The sequence below is a fragment of the Pleurodeles waltl genome, chromosome 8, assembly GCF_031143425.1.
Source record: "Pleurodeles waltl isolate 20211129_DDA chromosome 8, aPleWal1.hap1.20221129, whole genome shotgun sequence".
NCBI classification, from domain to species: Eukaryota; Metazoa; Chordata; class Amphibia; order Caudata; family Salamandridae; genus Pleurodeles; species Pleurodeles waltl.
In genome coordinates this window covers 70,559,847-70,576,657 of record NC_090447.1, presented here as the reverse complement: position 1 = coordinate 70,576,657, position 16,811 = coordinate 70,559,847, and the positions used below count along the sequence as shown (strand labels likewise).

Sequence of the window (16,811 nt, the reverse complement as noted above, 5' to 3'; positions counted from 1 at the left end):
ATTGGCTACTGCCCCCCCAGACCAAAACACACACCTAAATGGAGTATTTTGGGGTGGCCCGGAACCCAGGAAACCAGATTCCTGCAACCTACAAGGACTGGTGACCTGAAAGCCCCGCAGAGACGACGGGGACAACGGACTTGGCCCCAGCCCTACTAGCCTGTCTCCAGACTCCGAGAACCTGCACAGCGACGCATCCAGCGGGACCAGCGACCTCTGAGGACTCAAGAGGACTGACCTGCACCCAAAGGACAAACACTCCCGTGGACAGGGGCTCTGTCCAAAACTGCAACAAAGAAACCATCTTTAAAGGGACTCCAGTCTCACTCCGGAAGCGCAAGTCCCCAACACACTGCACCCAACGCACCCAGCTCGGGTCCAGAAGAACCAACACTACAGAGAGGACCCCAGGCAACTCCCATGACGTGGACACCCTGAGACGACCTCCCTGCACCCCACAGCGTCACCTGCAGAGAGGATCCAGAGGTTCCCCCTGACCACAATTGCCTGGTAACAAAGCAACCCAACACATGGAAGAAGCACTGCACCCACAGCCCCAGGTCCAAGAGGAACCAACTACCGGTTCAGGAGTGACCAGCAGGCAGCACCCCCCCCCTCCTTGTCCAGTCGGTAGCTGGCCTGAGAAGCCCCCCTGTGCCCTACCTGCATTTCCAGAGTGACCCCCGGGTCTCTCCATCTATTCCTATCTGAATCCCGACACCTACCTCACACACTGCACCTGGCCACCCCTGTGCCGCTGAGGGTGTATTGTGGGTGCATGTCTGCGACCCCCCACACCCCTACCCCACCTCCCATTGCTCTACAAAACCTCCCTGGTCTGCTCCCCAAGGACGCAGATACTTACCTGCTTGCAGACCGGAACTGGAGCACCCCTGTTCTCCATAGGCACCTACGCTATTTGGGCCCTACTTTGACCTCTGCACCTCACCGGCCCGGTGTTGCTGGGTGTTTGGGGTTGCCCTGAACCCCCAACCGTGGGACATGCATTGGGCACTATTTGTGGTCTCCTTCAGCTTTTTTGAGGTGGCAGTGTCAGCCTTCTTTGTTTAACTCACTTGATTAGATGAGATTTCTTAAGTTTAGAGCATGCATTTCTGCAGAAGACCGTTTTGGGCCTAGAATTTGATTCTCACTTTTGAAATATGTACCCCTTTTGAGCTAGTGCTCAGCTGTTCACTACACCTTAGGACTCTGTGATGGTGACCAGAAAGACCATTTTCAGACACTTGTTGCATGTGTGAGCTGCTGGTCCTCTCAGTCCGGTTGTCTTACACAACATTCTTTCCAGACAAACTAGTGTTGAAAACTAGAGCTGCATTTCTGCGGACCGTAGTGACACCTCTACATGTCAGGCAGGTTATCACCCTTCTGCCTTGTTTTTTTTTTTGTTTACCCTGCCTCGCCCTTAAAGAAGAGAGACTGAATTTTTTGGACCTCGAGAGCCAACAGGCTGTCCCCTGGCACCAGTCCTGCCATTCGTGCTATGCTTGGCTGCAGTCCACTGGTTTTTCAGTTGATGTCCAGTCATCCTTCATGGACATACCATTTGACAGGACTCACTTGTTTGGCGGACAAGGCAGACTCATCTTAAGTGGTTTAAGGAGAACAGGGGGACAGCAGAAACCCTGGGATTATCTGCCCCATGTAACCAGGCTCATTGTTCATACCATTCCTTTCATGTCTTAGCAGAGGTACCCTATACAGTCAGCCAATACAACTGCAGCATGATTCCTGGGAGTTTTGCAGTCATGGTACCCACTGCCCCGACAGTCGACATCTGAGCATCCCCCCTTGATGCCCAACTTGGCAAACCCTTTTGTGTGCCCTTAGTGGACCACAGCCACCCGGTAGGAGGCAGGTTCAGACGATTCTTGCCGGGTTGGCAGGCCATAGCGTCCTACATGTGGGTCCTGCATATTGTTTGAAAGGGCTATACTCTACTCTTCACCTCTGCACTGCAGCACCTTCCACCCAAGGACTGACGGATGACCGTCTCTCTGTTTTGCAGTAGAAAGTGCAAGCCCTTTTGGCCGAAGGATCTATCGAGTGGGTGGGTGCTATTGCTGCTACTTTCTGGTGCCCAAGAAGAATGGAGGGCTTCTGACTATTTCCATATAGCTATCTTGCACCCCATCGGCAATACCTGCCATTCTAAGATGTGGGATTGGAACATTTTCAGTTATGTGCTCCCCTTTGTTCTCACCAGCACTCTTCGGGTGTTCAGGAAAGATGGTGGTGGTGACAGCACACCTTTGGAGGTAAAGAGTACCAGTCTTTCCCTACCTTGTTGCATGGCTGTTGAAGACTGGCTCGTCCCAGGCAGTCGTCAACCACCTTCAGATTATAATAAACCTACTGCCTTCTTTCAGGGTTCAATGTCAACGTACTGAAGTCACATCTGACTCCTTCTCTGATGCACCCCTTCATTAGAGCCAATGTAGACACTTCGATTCTGTGCCATTCCCCTAGGAAAGGAGATTCCAGGATATTCTCTCTATGATCCCAATTGTTTAGCCTCGGGCCTGGATTTAAATGAGGTCGACAGGCTGCTGGGACTAATTGCGCTCTGCTGGTTGGGCATGTCAGGTGGCATACTCTGCCTCTTTAGTGGCATCTGAATAATCAGTGGGCCCATCATTATTGGGACCTCTCCAACCTCATTCAGATTTCAGAAGAGACTACAAAAGGTCGGCACTAATGATTACCGTCTGAGACTGCATAAGCAGAAGATCCATCTAGGTTCTCCACCCAGAGCTCAGGGTGGTGACCAATGCATTACTTATGGGTTGAGGCGGCTGTCTTGGAGAGGTGTAGATTAGAGGTCTATGGTCTTCGGCAGAGTTCCAGCTCCATATCCATCTTCTGAAGCGGAGGGTCAGGCCCTTGACACTGAAAGCCTTCCCTCTGTCTGTCAGAGTCTGGTACAGGTACCCATGGACAACACCTCCATGTAGTAATGCAGCAAACATGGTGGGTTTGGGTCACGGACCCTGTACCATAAGGACCTGCACCTTTGGAAATGGCTGGACCATCAAGGTACCTTTCTGGTGGTGAACTACCTTGGCAGTATGTAGGAAGCTGGGTTATATTTGCTGTAGTTTGCCCCCCCCCTCCCCCCGCCCCCTCCAAAACAACACATTTTTTGTCAGTTTTTTCGTGCAACTTTGAAGTGCACTGTCTTCCTGCCAACCAGGTCCCCCGTGCCAGTTTTCCTTCCCCCAAAATCAAGATCCTGGTCACTCGATCCCAAGTGACCACACCAATAGCACCTATGTAAGCCCCTAGTAAGTGGTACTTAGGGCATAGGTAGTAAAGAGGGTCCGTAAGAGTTGCAGCATAACTTGTGCCACTGTAAGGGAACCAGCACCAACCTCATTCATACGGTCATTGCAGACTGTGCGACAAGGTGCTCAAAGAAGTGAACACAGCAAGGCACACAGCCTGTGTGTCATGCCCCTTAAACACTGCACATAATATTTGTAAGTCACCCCTGCAGCAGGCCTTCCAGTCCTGAGGAAGGGTACATTGCATTACATGTGCAGACATATCTGCAAGAGCAGACATGCCTCTACTAGGACTTTGCCGATTTCTAGATATAGTAAGTGAACAGGGAAGCCATTTTAAGTACATGTGTAGGACACTGGTCAACACAAGCTCCTCAGATACATGATGGCTTCATTGAAAGGCTGAGATGGTGTTTGTGCAGGAGGCAGGGTCAGGCACTGACAGTATTGGAAAGCCCCAACAATCACAACAGAGGTGAAACTACTAAGGAAACTGCATGATGGTAGGGGAACACAGCACCATGATACACACTGGCACAACGTTTCTTAAAGAGCTTTAGGGCAGAGTCCGCAAAGAGCTGACAGCCATCAAATTGCTTGACCATTAAAGATGTCTGCACATCCCTGGGGTAGCCCATCTCATCTAGGCATGGAGTCAAAGCATTGCAGTTATGCCCATTGCTTGACTCAAACAGATGTATCGAGGCCAGACCACGATATAATACATTTTGTCACATCACAGCTGTCATGTGTGGTCTGGGCTAAAGACAGCCATAGTTCCTCTGGAACTGCTGGCAGGATTTGACCAACCACATCCCATAAAGTAGGACTATCAACCCATAAGGCAGCTAACTGTAACCAAGCACAAAACAAATGACAAGTTGACAAAAACATGTGCTTTCCAAAGGTCCTAATGGAATTGAATTCACTGTCAGGACTCGTCACAGGAAAGGAGTTAGGGATGACTGATTCCTAGATCACACACTTTGGAGTGTGGGGCATTCAAGAAGTCAGGTTTGCCTAGTACCAGTTTGTGGCAGTGAGCTACCTGCCTTTTAATTGGGGACCAGAGCATGACTTTGCATCAAGTGGGTACTTTAGGCCTCACTGAATGGCAAGAGAGGTTCAGTAGGACCTGAATAGGCTGATGAACAAAAAGTGATATTTTGACCTCCGCTGCAGGTCGAGGGCCAGTGCACCTGCCTCATGACTATAGCAAAAGAGGCACTATCCTCTGTATTAGGGGCAAGGGGAGAGAGAAGTCCAGAGTCAGGGGAGAGAGAAGTCCAGAGTCAGGGGAGAGAGAAGTCCAGAGTCAGGGGAGAGAGAAGTCCAGAGTCAGGGGAGAGAGAAGTCCAGAGTCAGGGGAGAGAGAAGTCCAGAGTCAGGGGAGAGAGAAGTCCAGAGTCAGGGGAGAGAGAAGTCCAGAGTCAGGGGAGAGAGAAGTCCAGAGTCAGGGGAGAGAGAAGTCCAGAGTCAGGGGAGAGAGAAGTCCAGAGTCAGGGGAGAGAGAAGTCCAGAGTCAGGGGAGAGAGAAGTCCAGAGTCAGAGAAGGTATGCAAACCACTGGGACCCTGTAATTAAGCATACCAATTGCCCTCATGGTATTGTTGGGCAAATTCACCCTCCACCAGTTTTCATTATTGTCAGAATCCGAGCCAGAGAGCCAATATAAAACATAAGTTCTGCTGCGGCAAGGTAGAAGAATTGGTTATTGGCTATGTTCCCATGGGAACAAAGCCCAGCCTTAGTCAAGCTCAAGAGGAAGCCAGCTTGGAGTCTGAGGCCCCTTTAGGTAGCAGCTCCTCTTCCAGCAGCATCTATATGAAAGGAACTGGTACAGGGAGTGGCACTAGAACCAAAGTCATCACCAAAGAGGGTTTAAGAATCCCAGATGGCACCAAAGGCGAATATGCCAGCAGGACTCCCCGGAAGCCTCTATGGAATCTTGGGGCCCAAACGATTGCCAGAGTGAGTAGGAAGCATTCCAAGTAAGCACAGCTTGGACTTCATCTACTCAGACCTCGGCAATGGACCCGAAAAATCAAACACTGAGACCAAACTCTGAACAGTCTCTTCTAGAGGTCAGAAGAGACAGAGGCACGTAGACACCCTCGTGCCCTCTCTGGAGTTCAAGAGTGGCGACAGGAGACAGATTCCTACTTCAACCTCTTTGTGCTTTTTGGTGCTATTGGTGCTTAACCCAACTACTTTGACAAGCACCTGCTGCAGGAACAGGAAGTTCTATACATCTTAGACCGATAACCTCATGACGTCTTCTGATTCTTGTCGACTGAGTCTTACCTTGTGGTCCTATGCGGCTTTAGTGTTCACCTGGGCTTAGTCATCACAAGCCCTCAGGTCATGCTCTAACAGTCATACCTTGAGTGGCTCTGACAGGCATTTGTTTATGGCCGTTCCTACAAGGTTTAAACCCTGCTGTTTTGAGGGGGTGGTATTTCACTTGCACACAGGTGAAGAGTAGAATTTTAGTGAAAAATCCTTGTCAAAGACAAGAGGAGTAGAACTCCAGATACACATCTGAAGAGACAGAAAGAAAGGGACTTAAGTAAGAATGCCTTGGTGGTGTTTATACAAGATCTGCTTGTCACTTCTGAATAGAATTACTTAGGTAAAGGGGTTCACAATGCTTCCTATCTGGGCTCAGGAGTACTGCATATGAATTTCCTGATTCAGTCTGATGCCTGGGGAAGTACCCACAAGGGAGGAGTCTGCAGTACGAAGTATCCATCTGCAACTGTTTCAACCATGCCATTTCTCAAGAGTTTCACTGAAAACTAGAAAATGTTTTCAAGTTAAGAAAGAATGCAATATTTCTGTAAGCGAATTAGCTTTAGTTCCACAGTTGGCAACTGTAATTCCAACACCTGTGCAGCCATACAAACCACAACTGCAAAGAATGAACTTTAAGTGGGGGCTAGGACGCCAAAGGTGATTTTAATTTAGCCTCTGCAGAGGTACTAAGATAACCAGCATTTTCAAGGTCTAAATACAGGTAAGCATCAAATTATTATTAGGGGTTAACACAATGTTCCCCTCATGTAGGACATCATGAACGCCCCTGTATTGTGTCCAAGTCTGAACCAATGAAGGCCTCAAGGCATTGAAGATACAGGCGCGGAGTCCAATTATATCTGGAGAAACCTCAGATGTGCCTTTATAACCTTATGAGTAACTGGCTTACGACACTTACTTTCAGTATAGCTCTTCGTGGTGTACACGCTGTCTAACTGCAGACTCCTCACCTTAAAATACTCCTAGACTGGATACGGAAAGCTTTTCTTCAATAGTGCTCCACTGCTGTGATGTTCAGCTCCAAACCACCCTGGACGTGACACAGCAGAGCCACAAATAAGCACCACACCTGCGTGCTGAGAGTTTGAGTCTTTTTATGTCCCCACAAATGTGGAGCAGCAACACCTGTTGGTACCAGTGTGCTCAACTGTAACATGACAGCTTTAGAGGTTTATAAAAAAAAATTAAAAAGCCACTGCACAGAACAAGAAGGTGGGAGGGACAGTGAGGAATCTGCAATTATAGAGTAACCAACAGAAAAAGCATCACCGAAGGTAAGTAACTTGTTCTTCAGATGGATATTTTTAACCACATAAAAATTAACAGAAACTAATGCAATACCACTCCAGGAGGAGGCTCTTCAGAGTGGGTTCAGACCAAAAATGTTCTGCAAGACGAAGCAGACAAAGTGAACTTCCTGCCAGGCGTGGATGTAATACTGGTAGTGCTTCACAAACCTATGCAATGAAAACGGCATTGCAGCCTGGCAGATATCAGGGACAGGCACATCGCACATCACAGTGGTAGCAGCCTCAGCCCTGGCTGAATGAGCTTTCAGACCTTCTGGGGGCTGCTTCTTGACCAGTGGGCAGCAGCTCTTGATCCAACAAACTATCTAGCTCACCAGTGTCCTCTTCTGCACAGCCTTTTCTCTCGTCCCAGAGAACCTCATAAAAAGCTCATCATTCACACCATGTTGCTTGGCACCACCACTATAAAAGCTCAAATCCATTTTGGGGTCTGTAGGAAGTTGGCTCTGTATGTGCTATTTCAAAGTAAGGAATAGCATGCACAGAGTCCAAGGGTTCCCCTTAGAGGTAAAATAGTGGTAAAAATAGATAATACTAATGCTCTATTTTGTGGTAGTGTGGTCGAGCAGTAGGCTTATCCAAGGAGTAGTGTTAAGCATTTGTTGTACATACACATAGACAATAAATGAGGTACACACACTCAGAGACAAATCCAGCCAATAGGTTTTTTTATATAGAAAAATATCTTTTCTTAGTTTATTTTAAGAACCACAGGTTCAAATTCTACATGTAATATCTCATTCGAAAGGTATTGCAGGTAAGTACTTTAGGAACTTCAAATCATCAAAATTGCATGTATACTTTTCAAGTTATTCACAAATAGCTGTTTTAAAAGTGGACACTTAGTGCAATTTTCACAGTTCCTAGGGGAGGTAAGTATTTGTTAGGTTAACCAGGTAAGTAAGACACTTACAGGGCTTAGTTCTTGGTCCAAGGTAGCCCACCGTTGGGGGTTCAGAGCAACCCCAAAGTCACCACACCAGCAGCTCAGGGCCGGTCAGGTGCAGAGTTCAAAGTGGCGCCCAAAACGCATAGGCTAGAATGGAGAGAAGGGGGTGCCCCGGTTCCGGTCTGCTTGCAGGTAAGTACCCGCGTCTTCGGAGGGCAGACCAGGGGGGTTTTGTAGGGCACCGGGGGGGACACAAGTCCACACAGAAATTTCACCCTCAGCAGCGCGGGGGCGGCCGGGTGCAGTGTGGGAACAGGCGTCGGGTTTGCAATGTTAGTCTATGAGAGATCTCGGGATCTCTTCAGCGCTGCAGGCAGGCAAGGGGGGGATTCCTCGGGGAAACCTCCACTTGGGCGAGGGAGAGGGACTCCTGGGGGTCACTCCTCCAGTGAAAGTCCGGTCCTTCGGGTCCTGGGGGCTGCGGGTGCAGGGTCTCTCCCAGGCGTCGGGACTTTAGGTTCAAAGAGTCGCGGTCAGGGGAAGCCTCGGGATTCCCTCTGCAGGCGGCGCTGTGGGGGCTCAGGGGGGACAGGTTTTGGTACTCACAGTATCAGAGTAGTCCTGGGGTCCCTCCTGAGGTGTTGGATCGCCACCAGCCGAGTCGGGGTCGCCGGGTGCAGTGTTGCAAGTCTCACGCTTCTTGCGGGGAGCTTGCAGGGTTCTTTAAAGCTGCTGGAAACAAAGTTGCAGCTTTTCTTGGAGCAGGTCCGCTGTCCTCGGGAGTTTCTTGTCTTTTCGAAGCAGGGGCAGTCCTCAGAGGATGTCGAGGTCGCTGGTCCCTTTGGAAGGCGTCGCTGGAGCAGGATCTTTGGAAGGCAGGAGACAGGCCGGTGAGTTTCTGGAGCCAAGGCAGTTGTCGTCTTCTGGTCTTCCGCTGCAGGGGTTTTCAGCTGGGCAGTCCTTCTTCTTGTAGTTGCAGGAATCTAATTTTCTAGGGTTCAGGGTAGCCCTTAAATACTAAATTTAAGGGCGTGTTTAGGTCTGGGGGGTTAGTAGCCAATGGCTACTAGCCCTGAGGGTGGGTACACCCTCTTTGTGCCTCCTCCCAAGGGGAGGGGGTCACAATCCTAACCCTATTGGGGGAATCCTCCATCTGCAAGATGGAGGATTTCTAAAAGTTAGAGTCACCTCAGCTCAGGACACCTTAGGGGCTGTCCTGACTGGCCAGTGACTCCTCCTTGTTTTTCTCATTATTTTCTCCGGCCTTGCCGCCAAAAGTGGGGCCTGGCCGGAGGGGGCGGGCAACTCCACTAGCTGGAGTGTCCTGCTGGGTTGGCACAAAGGAGGTGAGCCTTTGAGGCTCACCGCCAGGTGTGACAATTCCTGCCTGGGAGAGGTGTTAGCATCTCCACCCAGTGCAGGCTTTGTTACTGGCCTCAGAGTGACAAAGGCACTCTCCCCATGGGGCCAGCAACATGTCTCGGTTTGTGGCAGGCTGCTAAAACTAGTCAGCCTACACAGATAGTCGGTTAAGTTTCAGGGGGCACCTCTAAGGTGCCCTCTGTGGTGTATTTTACAATAAAATGTACACTGGCATCAGTGTGCATTTATTGTGCTGAGAAGTTTGATACCAAACTTCCCAGTTTTCAGTGTAGCCATTATGGTGCTGTGGAGTTCGTGTTTGATAGACTCCCAGGCCATATACTCTTATGGCTACCCTGCACTTACAATGTCTAAGGTTTTGTTTAGACACTGTAGGGGTACCATGCTCATGCACTGGTACCCTCACCTATGGTATAGTGCACCCTGCCTTAGGGCTGTAAGGCCTGCTAGAGGGGTGTCTTACCTATACTGCATAGGCAGTGAGAGGCTGGCATGGCACCCTGAGGGGAGTGCCATGTCGACTTACTCGTTTTGTCCTCACTAGCACACACAAGCTGGTAAGCAGTGTGTCTGTGCTGAGTGAGAGGTCTCCAGGGTGGCATAAGACATGCTGCAGCCCTTAGAGACCTTCCTTGGCATCAGGGCCCTTGGTACTAGAAGTACCAGTTACAAGGGACTTATCTGGATGCCAGGGTCTGCCAATTGTGGATACAAAAGTACAGGTTAGGGAAAGAACACTGGTGCTGGGGCCTGGTTAGCAGGCCTCAGCACACTTTCAATTGTAAACATAGCATCAGCAAAGGCAAAAAGTCAGGGGGCAACCATGCCAAGGAGGCATTTCCTTACACAACCCCCCCCCAAACGAAAGAGGATGAGACTAACCTTTCCCAAGAGAGTCTTCATTTTCTAAGTGGAAGAACCTGGAAAGGCCATCTGCATTGGCATGGGCAGTCCCAGGTCTGTGTTCCACTATAAAGTCCATTCCCTGTAGGGAGATGGACCACCTCAACAGTTTAGGATTTTCACCTTTCATTTGCATCAGCCATTTGAGAGGTCTGTGGTCAGTTTGAACTAGGAAGTGAGTCCCAAAGAGGTATGGTCTCAGCTTCTTCAGGGACCAGACCACAGCAAAGGCCTCCCTCTCAATGGCACTCCAACGCTGCTCCCTGGGGAGTAACCTCCTGCTAATGAAAGCAACAGGCTGGTCAAGGCCATCATCATTTGTTTGGGACAAAACTGCCCCTATCCCATGTTCAGAGGCATCAGTCTGCACAATGAACTGCTTAGAATAATCTGGAGCTTTGAGAACTGGTGCTGAGCACATTGCCTGTTTCAGGGTGTCAAAGGCCTGTTGGCATTCCACAGTCCAGTTTACTTTCTTGGGCATTTTCTTGGAGGTGAGTTCAGTGAGGGCTGTCACAATGGATCCATATCCCTTCACAAACCTCCTGTAATACCCAGTCAAGCCAAGGAATGCCCTGACTTGAGTCTGGGTTTTTGGAGCTACCCAGTCCAGAATAGTCTGGATCTTGGGTTGGAGTGGCTGAACTTGGCCTCCACCTACAAGGTGTCCCAAGTAAACCACAGTTCCCTGCCCTATCTGGCATTTGGATGCCTTGATAGAGAGGCCTGCAGATTGCAGAGCCTTCAAAACCTTCCTCAGGTGGACCAGGTGATCCTGCCAGGTGGAGCTAAAGACAGCAATATCATCAAGATAAGCTGTACTAAAGGACTCCAAGCCAGCAAGGACTTGATTCACCAACCTTTGGAAGGTGGCAGGGGCATTCTTTAAACCAAAGGGCATAACAGTAAACTGATAATGCCCATCAGGTGTGGAGAATGCTGTCTTTTCTTTTGCTCCAGGTGCCATTTTTATTTGCCAGTACCCTGCTGTCAAGTCAAAGGTACTTAGAAATTTGGCAGCACCTAATTTATCAATGAGCTCATCAGCTCTTGGAATTGGATGAGCATCTGTCTTGGTGACAGAATTGAGCCCTCTGTAGTCCACACAAAACCTCATCTCTTTCTTTCCATCTGTGGTGTGAGGTTTGGGGACTAAGACCACTGGGCTAGCCCAGGGGCTGTCAGAGCGCTCAATGACTCCCAATTCCAGCATCTTGTGGACTTCCACCTTGATGCTTTCCTTAACATGGTCAGACTGTCTAAAGATTTTGTTCTTGACAGGCATGCTGTCTCCTGTGTCCACATCATGGGTACACAGGTGTGTCTGACTAGGGGTTAAGGAGAAGAGTTCAGGAAACTGTTGTAGGACTCTCCTACAATCAGCTTGCTGTTGGCCAGAGAGGGTGTCTGAGTAGATCACTCCATCTACTGTACCATCTTTTGGGTCTGATGACAGAAGATCAGGGAGAGGTTCACTCTCTGCCTCCTGATCCTCATCTGTTACCATCAACAGATTGACATCAGCCCTGTCGTGGAAGAGCTTAAGGCGGTTTACATGGATCACCCTTTTGGGGCTCCTGCTTGTGCCCAGGTCCACCAAGTAGGTGACCTGACTCTTCCTCTCTAGTACTGGGTAAGGGCCACTCCATTTGTCCTGGAGTGCCCTGGGAGCCACAGGCTCCAGAACCCAGACTTTCTGCCCTGGTTGGAACTCAACCAGTGCAGCCTTTTGGTCATACCAAAACTTCTGGAGCTGTTGGCTGGCCTCAAGGTTTTTGGTTGCCTTTTCCATGTACTCTGCCATTCTAGAGCGAAGGCCAAGTACATAGTCCACTATGTCCTGTTTAGGCTCATGGAGAGGTCTCTCCCAGCCTTCTTTAACAAGGGCAAGTGGTCCCCTTACAGGATGACCAAACAGAAGTTCAAAGGGTGAGAACCCTACTCCCTTCTGTGGTACCTCCCTGTAAGCGAAAAGCAGACATGGCAGGAGGACATCCCATCTCCTTTTGAGTTTTTCTGGGAGCCCCATGATCATGCCTTTTAATGTCTTGTTGAATCTCTCAACTAAGCCATTAGTTTGTGGATGGTAAGGTGTAGTGAATTTATAAGTCACTCCACACTCATTCCACATGTGCTTTAGGTATGCTGACATGAAGTTGGTACCTCTGTCAGACACCACCTCCTTAGGGAAACCCACTCTGGTAAAGATACTGTAAAGAAATGGCTCCCTGTTGCAGTTACCCCCCACTTTTTGCCTGATACTGATGCTGACTTGACTGAGAAGTGTGCTGGGACCCTGCTAACCAGGCCCCAGCACCAGTGTTCTTTCACCTAAAATGTACCATTGTTTCCACAATTGGCACACCCTGGCATCCAGATAAGTCCCTTGTAACTGGTACCTCTGGTACCAAGGGCCCTGATGCCAGGGAAGGTCTCTAAGGGCTGTAGCATGTATTATGCCACCCTAGAGACCCCTCACTCAGCACAGACACACTGCTTACAAGCCTGTGTGTGCTGGTGAGAACAAAATGAGTAAGTCGACATGGCACTCCCCTCAGGGTGCCATGCCAGCCTCTCACTGCCTATGCAGTATAGGTAAGACACCCCTCTAGCAGGCCTTACAGCCCTAAGGCAGGGTGCACTATACCATAGGTGAGGGTACCAGTGCATGAGCACTGTGCCCCTACAGTGTCTAAGCAAAACCTTAGACATTGTAAGTGCAGGGTAGCCATAAGAGTATATGGTCTGGGAGTCTGTTTTACACGAACTCCACAGCACCATAATGGCTACACTGAAAACTGGGAAGTTTGGTATCAAACTTCTCAGCACAATAAATGCACACTGATGCCAGTGTACATTTTATTGTAAAATACACCACAGAGGGCACCTTAGAGGTGCCCCCTGAAACTTAACCGACTGTCTGTGTAGGCTGACTAGTTCTAGCAGCCTGCCACAAACCGAGACATGTTGCTGGCCCCATGGGGAGAGTGCCTTTGTCACTCTGAGGCCAGTAACAAAGCCTGCACTGGGTGGAGATGCTAACACCTCCCCCAGGCAGGAATTGTCACACCTGGCGGTGAGCCTCAAAGGCTCACCTCCTTTGTGCCAACCCAGCAGGACACTCCAGCTAGTGGAGTTGCCCGCCCCCTCCGGCCAGGCCCCACTTTTGGCGGCAAGGCCGGAGAAAATAATGAGAAAAACAAGGAGGAGTCACTGACCAGTCAGGACAGCCCCTAAGGTGTCCTGAGCTGAAGTGACTCTAACTTTTAGAAATCCTCCATCTTGCAGATGGAGGATTCCCCCAATAGGGTTAGGATTGTGACCCCCTCCCCTTGGGAGGAGGCACAAAGAGGGTGTACCCACCCTCAGGGCTAGTAGCCATTGGCCCCAGACCTAAACACGCCCTTAAATTTAGTATTTAAGGGCTACCCTGAACCCTAGAAAATTAGATTCCTGCAACAAGAAGAAGGACTGCCCAGCTGAAAACCCCTGCAGCGGAAGACCAGAAGACGACAACTGCCTTGGCTCCAGAAACTCACCGGCCTGTCTCCTGCCTTCCAAAGATCCTGCTCCAGCGACGCCTTCCGAAGGGACCAGCGACCTCGACATCCTCTGAGGACTGCCCCTGCTTCGAAAAGACAAGAAACTCCCGAGGACAGCGGACCTGCTCCAAGAAAAGCTGCAACTTTGTTTCCAGCAGCTTTAAAGAACCCTGCAAGCTCCCCGCAAGAAGCGTGAGACTTGCAACACTGCACCCGGCGACCCCGACTCGGCTGGTGGAGATCCAACACCTCAGGAGGGACCCCAGGACTACTCTGATACTGTGAGTACCAAAACCTGTCCCCCCTGAGCCCCCACAGCGCCGCCTGCAGAGGGAATCCCGAGGCTTCCCCTGACCGCGACTCTTTGAACCTAAAGTCCCGACGCCTGGGAGAGACCCTGCACCCGCAGCCCCCAGGACCTGAAGGACCGGACTTTCACTGGAGAAGTGACCCCCAGGAGTCCCTCTCCCTTGCCCAAGTGGAGGTTTCCCCGAGGAATCCCCCCCTTGCCTGCCTGCAGCGCTGAAGAGATCCCGAGATCTCTCATAGACTAACATTGCGAACCCGACGCTTGTTTCTACACTGCACCCGGCCGCCCCCGCGCCGCTGAGGGTGAAATTTCTGTGTGGACTTGTGTCCCCCCCGGTGCCCTACAAAACCCCCCTGGTCTGCCCTCCGAAGACGCGGGTACTTACCTGCAAGCAGACCGGAACCGGGGCACCCCCTTCTCTCCATCCTAGCCTATGTGTTTTGGGCACCACTTTGAACTCTGCACCTGACCGGCCCTGAGCTGCTGGTGTGGTGACTTTGGGGTTGCTCTGAACCCCCAACGGTGGGCTACCTTGGACCAAGAACTGAACCCTGTAAGTGTCTTACTTACCTGGTAAAACTAACAAATACTTACCTCCCCTAGGAACTGTGAAAATTGCACTAAGTGTCCACTTTTAAAACAGCTATTTGTCAATAACTTGAAAAGTATACATGCAATTTTGATGATTTGAAGTTCCTAAAGTACTTACCTGCAATACCTTTCGAATGAGATATTACATGTAGAATTTGAACCTGTGGTTCTTAAAATAAACTAAGAAAAGATATTTTTCTATATAAAAACCTATTGGCTGGATTTGTCTCGGAGTGTGTGTACCTCATTTATTGTCTATGTGTATGTACAACAAATGCTTAACACTACTCCTTGGATAAGCCTACTGCTCGACCACACTACCACAAAATAGAGCATTAGTATTATCTATTTTTACCACTATTTTACCTCTAAGGGGAACCCTTGGACTCTGTGCATGCTATTCCTTACTTTGAAATAGCACATACAGAGCCAACTTCCTACAGATACCAATGAGGGCCTTGGCTACTGCAGGGGCAGTAGTCGACCTAAGGGGAATAGCTTCAGGATACCTGGTAGCATGATCCACTACTACCAGGATTTACATATTTCCTGAGGCTTTGGGAGGTTCCAGTGGACCAACTATGTCCACACCCACTCTTTCAAAGGGCACCCCCACCACTGGAAGTGGAATGAGGGGGGCCTTTGGATGCCCACCTGTCTTACCACTGGCTTGACAGGTGGGGCAGGAGAGGCAAAACTCCTTAACCATGTTGGACATATTGGGCCAGTAGAAGTGGTTGACTAACCTCTCCCACGTCTTGGTTTATCCCAAATGTCCAGCAAGGGGAATGTCATGGGCCAATGTTAGGATGAACTCTCTGAACAGCTGAGGCACTACCACTCTCCTAGTGGTACCAGGTTTGGGGTCTCTGGCCTCAGTGTACAGGAGTCCATCTTCCCAATAGACCCTATGGGTTCCAGTTTTCTTGCCCTTGGACTCTTCAGCAGCTTGCTGCCTAAGGCCTTCAAGAGAGGGACAGGTTTCTTGTCCCTTACACAGCTCCTCCCTTGAGGGTCCCCCTGGGCCTAAGAGCTCAACCTGATAAGGTTCAAGTTCCAAAGGCTCAGTTCCCTCAGAGGGCAGAACTTCTTCCTGAGAAGAGAGGTTCCCTTTCTTTTGCTGTGTTGCAGTTGGTTTCCCAACTGACTTTCCTGTTCTCTTGGTAGGCTGGGCCATTTTTCCAGACTCCAGCTCTACTTTTTCACCCTGTGCCTTGCACTGTGCTCTCGTTTTCACACACACCAGTTCAGGGATACCCAGCATTGCTGCATGGGTTTTTAGCTCTACCTCAGCCCATGCTGAGGACTCCAGGTCATTTCCAAGCAGACAGTCCACTGGGATATTTGAGGAGACCACCACCTGTTTCAGGCCATTGACCCCTCCCCATTCTAAAGTAACCATTGCCATGGGATGTACTTTTCTCTGATTGTCAGCGTTGGTGACTGTGTAAGTTTTTCCAGTCAGGTATTGGCCAGGGGAAACCAGTTTCTCTGTCACCATGGTGACACTGGCACCTGTATCCCTCAGGCCCTCTATTCTAGTCCCATTAATTAAGAGTTGCTGTCTGTATTTTTGCATGTTAGGCGGCCAGACAGCTAGTGTGGCTAAATCCACCCCACCCTCAGAAACTAGAGTAGCTTCAGTGTGGACCCTGATTTGCTCTGGGCACACTGTTGATCCCACTTGGAGACTAGCTGTAAAGAAATGGCTCCCTGTTGCAGTTACCCCCCACTTTTTGCCTGATACTGATGCTGACTTGACTGAGAAGTGTGCTGGGACCCTGCTAACCAGGCCCCAGCACCAGTGTTCTTTCACCTAAAATGTACCATTGTTTCCACAATTGGCACACCCTGGCATCCAGATAAGTCCCTTGTAACTGGTACCTCTGGTACCAAGGGCCCTGATGCCAGGGAAGGTCTCTAAGGGCTGTAGCATGTATTATGCCACCCTAGAGACCCCTCACTCAGCACAGACACACTGCTTACAAGCCTGTGTGTGCTAGTGAGAACAAAATGAGTAAGTCGACATGGCACTCCCCTCAGGGTGCCATGCCAGCCTCTCACTGCCTATGCAGTATAGGTAAGACACCCCTCTAGCAGGCCTTACAGCCCTAAGGCAGGGTGCACTATACCATAGGTGAGGGTACCAGTGCATGAGCACTGTGCCCCTACAGTGTCTAAGCAAAACCTTAGACATTGTAAGTGCAGGGTAGCCATAAGAGTATATGGTCTGGGAGTCTGTTTTACACGAACTCCACAGCA

General features: G+C 49.9%; 2 protein-coding genes across 3 annotated transcripts in view; one reads left to right on the top strand and one right to left on the bottom strand.

Moving 5' to 3' along the window:
* The window catches only part of LOC138248981 (RNA-binding protein 25-like), a gene marked incomplete at its 5' end in the record, with an annotated part of 33,386 nt that extends 28,086 nt beyond the window's left edge, over positions 1 to 5,300 (top strand). Inside the window, one exon of the mRNA XM_069203044.1 lies at positions 4,956 to 5,300. Coding sequence (XP_069059145.1) covers positions 4,956 to 5,300 — 345 coding nt within the window. The remainder of the gene's footprint in view (positions 1 to 4,955) is intronic.
* Positions 1 to 16,811, bottom strand: part of NUP98 (nucleoporin 98 and 96 precursor) — a 603,720-nt gene that overhangs the window by 203,727 nt on the left and 383,182 nt on the right. The window lies entirely within an intron of this gene.